The sequence below is a fragment of the Oncorhynchus clarkii genome, chromosome 16 (assembly GCF_045791955.1).
Source record: "Oncorhynchus clarkii lewisi isolate Uvic-CL-2024 chromosome 16, UVic_Ocla_1.0, whole genome shotgun sequence".
NCBI lineage: Eukaryota > Metazoa > Chordata > Actinopteri > Salmoniformes > Salmonidae > Oncorhynchus > Oncorhynchus clarkii.
Genome location: NC_092162.1, coordinates 606,003 through 614,651, shown reverse-complemented (window position 1 = coordinate 614,651; position 8,649 = coordinate 606,003). Strand labels below are relative to the sequence as shown.

General features: G+C 45.6%; 1 protein-coding gene across 1 annotated transcript in view; it reads right to left on the bottom strand.

Annotated features, from left to right (window-relative positions):
• Positions 1-8,649, bottom strand: part of LOC139367853 (signal induced proliferation associated 1 like 2) — a 306,546-nt gene that overhangs the window by 98,106 nt on the left and 199,791 nt on the right. Inside the window, exon 13 of the mRNA XM_071106185.1 lies at positions 2,596-2,874. Coding sequence (XP_070962286.1) covers positions 2,596-2,874 — 279 coding nt within the window. The remainder of the gene's footprint in view (positions 1-2,595; positions 2,875-8,649) is intronic.

The following is an 8,649-nucleotide window of genomic DNA, read 5'->3' as shown; positions in this document are numbered from 1 at the left end:
CAACATATATATCAACGAATTGGCGCGGGCACTAGAAAAGTCTGCAGCACCCGGCCTCACCCTACTAGAATCCGAAGTCAAATGTCTGCTGTTTGCTGATGATCTGGTGCTTCTGTCACCAACCAAGGAGGGCCTACAGCAGCACCTAGATCTTATGCACAGATTCTGTCAGACCTGGGCTTTGACAGTAAATCTCAGTAAGACCAAAATAATGGTGTTCCAAAAAAGGTCCAGTCACCAGGACCACAAATACAAATTCCATCTAGACACTGTTGCCCTAGAGCACACAAAAAACTATACATACCTTGGCCTAAACATCAGCGCCACAGGTAACTTCCACAAAGCTGTGAACGATCTGAGAGACAAGGCAAGAAGGGCATTCTATGCCATCAAAAGGAACATAAAATTCAACATACCAATTATGATTTGGCTAAAAATACTTGAATCAGTCATAGAGCCCATTGCCCTTTATGGTTGTGAGGTCTGGGGTCTGCTCACCAACCAAGACTTCACAAAATGGGACAAACACCAAATTGAGACTCTGCACGCAGAATTCTGCAAAAATATCCTCTGTGTACAACGTAGAACACCAAATAATGCATGCAGAGCAGAATTAAGCCGATACCCACTAATTATCAAAATCCAGAAAAGAGCCGTTAAATTCTATAACCACCTAAAAGGAAGCGATTCCCAAACCTTCCATAACAAAGCCATCACCTACAGAGAGATGAACCTGGAGAAGAGTCCCCTAAGCAAGCTGGTCCTGGGGCTCTGTTCACAAACACAAACACACCCTACAGAGCCCCAGGACAGCAGCACAATTACACCCAACCAAATCATGAGAAAACAAAAAGATAATTACTTGACACATTGGAAAGAATTAACAAAAAAACAGAGCAAACTAGAATGCTATTTGGCCCTAAGCAGAGAGTACACAGTGGCAGAATACCTGACCACTGTGACTGACCCAAAGTTAAGGAAAGCTTTGACTATGTACAGAATCAGTGAGCATAGCCTTGCTATTGAGAAAGGCCGCCATAGGCAGACCTGGCTCTCAAGAAAATACAGACTATGTGCACACTGCCCACAAAATGAGGTGGAAACTGAGCTGCACTTCCTAACCTCCTGCCAAATGTATGACCATATTAGAGACACATATTTCCCTCAGATTACACAGATTCACAAAGAATTTGAAAACAAACCCAATTTTGCTAAACTCCAATATCTACTGGGTGAAATACCACAATGTGCCATCACCGCAGCAAGATTTGTGACCTGTTGCCACAAGAAAAGGTAAACCAGTGAAGAACAAACACCATTGTAAATACAACCCATATTTATGCTTATTTATTTTCCCTTTTGTACTTTAACCATTTGTACATCGTTACAACCCTGTATATATACATAATATGACATGTGTAATGTCTTTATTCTTTTGAAACTTCTGTATGTTTAAACTTCTTATGGCTGAGGGCAGTATTGAGTAGCTTGGATGAAAGGTGCACAGAGGTGCCCAGAGTAAACGGCCTGCTCCTCAGTCCCAGTTGCTAATATATGCATATTATTATTAGTATTAGATAGAAAACACTCTGAAGTTTCTAAAACTGTTTGAATGATGTCTGTGAGTATAACAGAACTTACTTTGCAGGCAAAATCCTGAGAAGAAATCCAAACAGGAAGTGGGAAATCTGAGGTTGGTCGACTTTCAACCCAGCCCCTATTGAATACACAGTGGGATATCGGTTATGTTGCACTTCTTAAGGCTTCCACTAGATGTCAACCGTCTTTAGAAACTTGAATGAGGCTTCTACTGTGATGTGGGGCAGGATTGGAGCTCTTTGAGTCAGTGGTCTGGCAGAGAGCCAGGTCCTGGCCATGCGCATTTCACATGATAGCGACCTGCGTTCCATGGCTTTTCTACAGACAATGGAATTCTCCGGTTGGAATGTTATTGAAGATCTATGATAAAAAACATCCTAAAGATTGATTCTATACTTAGTTTGAAATGTTTCTACAACCTGTAATATTACTTTTTTAAGTTTTCATCCGACGTTCGGCTGGACCTGCACGAGCGTTTGGATTTGTGTACTAAACGCCCTAACAAAAGTAAATACTGGACATTATCGAACAAATCAAACATTTATTGTGGAACTAGGATTCCTGGGAGTGCATTCTGATGAAGATCATCAAAGGTAAGTGAATATTTCTAAGGTTATTTCTGATTTCTGTACATGAAACATGTGTTTCCCATGCCAATAAAGCCCCTTGAATTAAATTGAATTGAGAGATGGGGAGGAGAGAGAAGGAGAGTGATTGAGATTGTGAGAGAGTGATTGTGTGTGTGTGAGAGAGAGAGAGAGAGATAAATTGTGATTGTGAGAATAAAAGAGTGGGTGCAACAGAAAGCGAGAGACAGAGAGAGAGAGAGAGAGAGAGAGAGAGAGAGAAGGAAAGAGAGTTAAGCGAAACAGAGAGAGACAGAGAGAGCGAGAGCGAGAGAGAGAGAGAGAGAGAAAGAGAAAGAGAAAGAGAGAGAAAGAGTGTGAGAACAGGATAAACACATTGTAAAGTTTGTCCAGGTGCTCAGCTCCTTACCTGGATCCATCTGGCAGCTTTCTATCGAAGGAGGTGGATCGTGGGATAGCAGTCTGTCCCTGCTGAAGGACCTGCTGTCCCATCCTGTCTCTGCCTGCCCGGTCGGGGTGTCTCTGGGTGGGGGAGCACCGGGTGTTGGGATTGGACGGCTGACCTGCTGACGTGGGTACCCTGTGCCAGGTGGTGTTTCGTCTAAACGGGGTCTTGTACTCACATGGCGTCCCCTCACTGTCCAATTTATACTCTACCATTGGGATACGGTACAGCTCAGAACATCCCCTAGAGAGAGAGAGAGAGAGAGAGATAGAGAGAGAGAGAGAGAGAGAGAGAGAGAGAGAGAGACATAGACATAGACAAAGACATAAAGAGAGAGAGAGAGAGTTTGAGTTTTAAATACTCTTTATTGGGTCTGGGGGCCCACCACACAATAAATACTCATACAAAACCACAGTTACACATCAATTAAAAACACAACTCCAATTCCTCCTCCACAGTAACAAAACACAACAGCCTCTGAATACCCCATATACTCAAAAACAGATCAATATTGTTGACAAGTTTATAATAGGCAAACTCAACCCTTAGTCTCGCTGCCAACATTCCCTCCAGCATTCCCACCACATCCACAGACCCCTGTCCCCGAATGCTGTTCTTTCGGGTCTTCCATATCGCTAATTTTGCTGCCCCTAACACAAAATTAAGCAACACAACTACACCCTTTTGACTGAACCTGTACTTTGGCCCAAATATATACAGTTGGGAAGAGAAAACCTCTCCCAACGTTGAGAACCAATCAGTGATCAGATCAATCATCCCAACCAACCTGGGACACAGTAAAAACAGATGTGCCAGAGATTCATCTTCAGCACAGAATGGACACCCCTCCCCAACAGTAGGGTCCAGGTGTACCAGATGCATGTTGGTGGCTATAGCTCCATGTATTATCCTCCATTGGAAGTCAGCTGTCCTCTTATCAATAGGCAGTTTATATAATGATCGCCAACAGCCTTTTGGAGAAGCACCTGGACCAAGCACATCCGCCCACCTCGTCGATTTTACCCCTTCCAGGGAAGAGGCATGGGACACCTTCACACATGTTCTGTACATAGCCTTCTTTCCCACCTCCTTGAACTCCCCCAGCTCCGGGGTATCGAAGGAAAGCAGCATCCCCGCGTCCTCCTCAAATGCCCCCATCGCAGCACTAACAATCAGTGCAGGGAACACATAATCCAGACCCTCCTTCCACCGATCAGAATTGGAAATGTCAGTCACATACTGCAAATGAAGCACTGGCAAGGAGTCGCAGACCTCATCGACGACCTTCCTCAGTAGGCGAGATGATCGGATCCCCGCTCTTTCTCTCAGCTCCTCCAATCTGCTCCTGCTCCGCATCAGATGACCCAGCTTGGTACACCCCACGCCTAATAGGCATGAACGTAGGCTAGCTGAACCCAGAACACGGGACTGGATGGCAGTGTTATGAAAAAGAGGCTCTTCAAAAAGCCACATCCCTGGTGGCGTGCCGGTCTTACGGGACTTGACAAAGACTCTCCAAACCTGCATAACAGACTCATAAAATGGAGTCAGGCCAGTCAAATCACCCCCCTCCAGCTTTAAGAGGAAAATATGTTTGTCTAAGCCCAAACAGCCCGCTCTCCTCATCAATATGTAGGCTGTTTCGACCCAGCTAGAACAGTCTCTGTACAACAGTCTCTGGGCTGCTTGGAGCCGGAAAGCCGTGATCCTAGAGGAAATGTCCACCAGGGCTTGCCCACCCTCGTGCAGTGGCAGATACAGGGCTGCAGCTTTGATCCAGTGTTGTCCAGACCAGAAGAAATTGACAAGGGTCCTCTGAAGCTCTTGTATCAGACCCTTTGGTGGCTGTAAACTCATTAGTCTGTGCCACAGGGTAGAAGCAGCAAGATTATTAGCTACCAGGACCCGTCCCCTATAGGACAGCTGGGGCAACACCCATTTCCACCTTGACAGTCTGGCACACACTTTCTCCACTACACCCTCCCAGTTCTTTTTCTGAAAGACATCGGAGCCTAGAAAAACTCCCAAAGTCTTCATTCCATCTCTGCCCCACTGAAGCCCCCCTGGTAACCGTGGAGCGGACCCCATCTGAAGCTGACCTGCCCACAGCGCTTCACTCTTTCCCCAATTGACTCTAGCTGAGGAGGCCCCCTCATACACCTTTAAAGTGTTTGAGAGAACCTTAACATCCTCACCCCCTGTAATAAAAACGATCACGTCATCTGCATACGCAGACAGTGCTATCGTGGGACCCTTCATTACACCTGGCACAGAGAAACCAGTAAGCTTCGCTCTTAAAAAACAAACTATATAACTGCCAGACTATATAACTGCCCTGAAATTGGGCATCCCTGCCTGATGCCCCTTTCGACAGGGATGGAGCAACTCAAACCACCACCAACCTTCACCATACACGAGGCTCCAGCATACAGTAAATTCACCCAAGACAGAAAAACATCCCCAAACCCAAAGGCTTTCATTGTTTTAAACAAGTACTGGTGGTCCACACGATCAAAAGCCTTCTCCTGATCCAACGAAAGTAAACCCACATTTACAGCAGACAGTTTACAAATGTCTAAAACATCTCTTATCAGAAACAAGTTGTCAACAATAGAGCGATCAGGTACACAGTAGGACTGGTCCTTGTGGATCAACAATCCCAGATACTCTTTCAACCTGTTTGAGAGACATTTAGAAACAATTTTGTATTCTGCGCACAGCAAGGCAACAGGTCTCCAATTTTTTATGAGAGCCAAATCCCCCTTTTTTGGCAGCAGTGAAAGCACCGCACGTTGACAGGATACAGGAAGAGAACCCTCATGAAAAGATTCACACAACACTTCATAAAAATCCTCCCCAATAGACCCCCAAAAGTGCTTATAAAACTCAGCTGGTAAACCATCGATGCCAGGGGCTCGGCCTGTTGAGAGCTGCATAACTGCTGTGGACAGCTCTTGCAGTGTAATATCAGCGTCCAATGCGACTCTCTGCTCTGGTCCCAATTGAGGAAGACCGTGTAACAACTGTTCAGTAGATAAAGAGTCACAATCCTCCGCCTTGTAAAGGGATGAGTAAAAATCCACGGCATGTTGACGCATTTCAATATCATTCGTGGTCACCTTCCCATCAGGGAGACGAAGGCAGACCATCTGTTTGCGTTGAAATTTCGACTGTCCTAGGTTGAAAAAAAAAGCGCTAGGAGCATCCATATCCTTGAGGGAAGCGAAATGAGACCTAATCAAGGCACCCTTCACTCTTTCATGCAGAAACGACCTCAGTTCATGTCTCTTGTCCTGTAAGTTCATGACTAGTCCAGGGTCGTTCTGAGTGAGCAGCTTCAATTCAGTAGATTTGATGTCCTGTTCAAGGGCCTTGATAGTCTCTTTAACCTCAATTTGAGACAGAGCAGTATACTGTTGACAAAAAACTCGTATTTGGGCCTTCCCAACCTCCCACCATTGTCTCAAGGACTCAAAATTCCCTTTTATACCCCTCCATTTTTCCCAAAACAACAAAAACCTGTCACAAAACATGACATCATGTAACAATTTAACATTAAAATACCAATAAGGCGATGACCGTCGTGGACAGGACAAGTGAATATCAACAGTAACAATATGATGATCAGAGAAACCCACAGGAGTAATGGCACACTTTCCAACCCTACTACAGTAGTGATCAGATACATACAACCTGTCTAACCTTGCTGCACTGACACGACCTTCATTAATTTTTAGCCATGTGTACTGCCTAACTTTTGCATTCCTTACTCTCCACACATCAGAAAGCTCAAACTCAGTTAATAGGCCAGACAGGCAAGTGGCTGACCGCAGGTGAGGTTCTTCAGCGGTGCGATCAACAGTAAAATCCACTGTACAGTTCCAGTCACCCCCTAAAACCGTACACCCCTCTTGGTCACACTGTCTTAAGGTTTCCTTTATTTGATCAAATATAGCATTACGCTCTGTACCCTCATTCGGAGCATAAACATTCAAAAAAACAAACAGAAACCCCATAACATCCACCTTGACCAATAAAACCCGACCCTTGACAATCTCTGTTGTAGATACCACAGTCACCCCTAAGCCTGAGGAAAACAAGATTGCCACCCCTGCACTGAAATTAGTACCATGACTGAGTACATGCTGCCCCTCCCACCACATACCCCAGTCAACCTCATTTTCCTCATCACTATGTGTCTCCTGTAGGAAAACTACATTAAGCCTTTTCTGTTTTATTACTTCTAATACCCAAGCCCTCTTATTCCTGTCCCTTCCCCCATTAATATTGAGAGAACCTACCCTTAGTACCTCCATATAGAAAAGAGAAAAGAAAAGCAGAAGAAACCACAGAGAAACCAACGAGAAAAAAGACACCCTATGAAGCATGATCATCATCATTATTTTTCTTTCTTCTCTTAACCTGAACACGTTTCCCACCACCTTTTGCTGCTGCAACAGCAGTAATACATTTCCTCAAGCGAAACCGCTTCTTCTCACTCAATTGGTCTAACCCCACCGTCTTCTGTAACATCACAGCTGACCTCACAAACTTATCAACATCAAAATAATCTGCCAATTTGACAGATTTCCCAAAAGTCTGATCCAGAAACTCATTTACCTCCTCTAGATCATAAACTGAGTCCTCACCAGCAGCTGTCATATCTAAAGAGATATCCATATCATTCTCCTGATCCTCAGCTGAGACCACAGACAACTGACTCCCCTCTACCACATCCCTTTCAACACTCCCCACTTGCACCTCATCACTCGTACCAGGCATCTCCTCCACTACCTGGGAGACTAGCCCCACCTGAACATCACTACTCATAGTAGGCATCTTCTCCACTAACGGGGAGCCTAGCTCCACATGAACCCCAGCACTCGTAGTGGGCATCTCCTCTACTACCTTGGAGCTTAGCTCCACATGAAAACCCTCATGTACCTCATTACTCGTAGTGGGCATCTCCTCCACTACCTGGGAGCCTAGCTCTACATGAACCCCAGCACTCGTAGTGGGCATCTCCTCCACTACCTGGGAGCCTAGCTCCACATGAAAACCCTCCTGAACCTCATTACTCGTAGTGGGCATCTCCTCCACTACCTGGGAGCCTAGCTCCACATGAATCCCCTCCTGTACCCCGTTACTCACAATGGGCATATCCTCCACTACCTGGGAGCCTAGCTCCACATGAACCCCCTCCTTTACCCCAGCACTCCTCCTGGGCACCTGCTCACCAGTCTGAGGAACTGGCTCTTCAGATACATCCTTACCTTCTACAACAATACTTTTCTGTAGCATAACATTTCCCTCTAATACAAGTTGCAACCCCGTGCCCTCAACAGGGATAACTTGTTCCTCAGCACCAGGTGCTTGTGGCTGCTCTGCCGCTGTCGGCCCACCTCTCCCTACATCAGTGGGCCCAGGCGTTACGATGACCACCTGCGCCCCTCCCTCGGCCTTCTCCCTTTTCGGGCAAGCATGTCGCTTATGACCAACATCCCCACACTCAAAACACCGTTGACTACCCGTACTAGCATAAGCCATATACAATCTATTGTCATACTTGACTTTAAACGATAACTCTAAAGTCTGCTCCGGTGAGTCCAAAAACATAAACACCTGTCGCCGAAATGACATTACCTGTTTCAACGCCGGGTGTTTGCAACCCAACGGAACAACCTTAATTGAACTGGCGAACTTCCCAAAGCGCAATAACTCGCGCTCCAACAGCTCATTTGGAATAAACGGTGGTACATTTGAAATCGTTACCCTTGTTGACGGAGAAAAAAGCGGCGTAACTTGAAAAAACATTCCTTTAAGAATTACACCATGCTCAACCATCCGATCAACCAGACATTCTTCTTTAAGAAATACCACCACAGCTTTATTCATCCGGGATGCATAAGCAATATTCTCATAGCCTACCTTCTCTCCTACGGCGACCAGAAACTCCTCCACCGTGACAGTAGCTTCAGTAACACACCTAAAGCCGTGCCGAAGTGACAGGGACGGCAT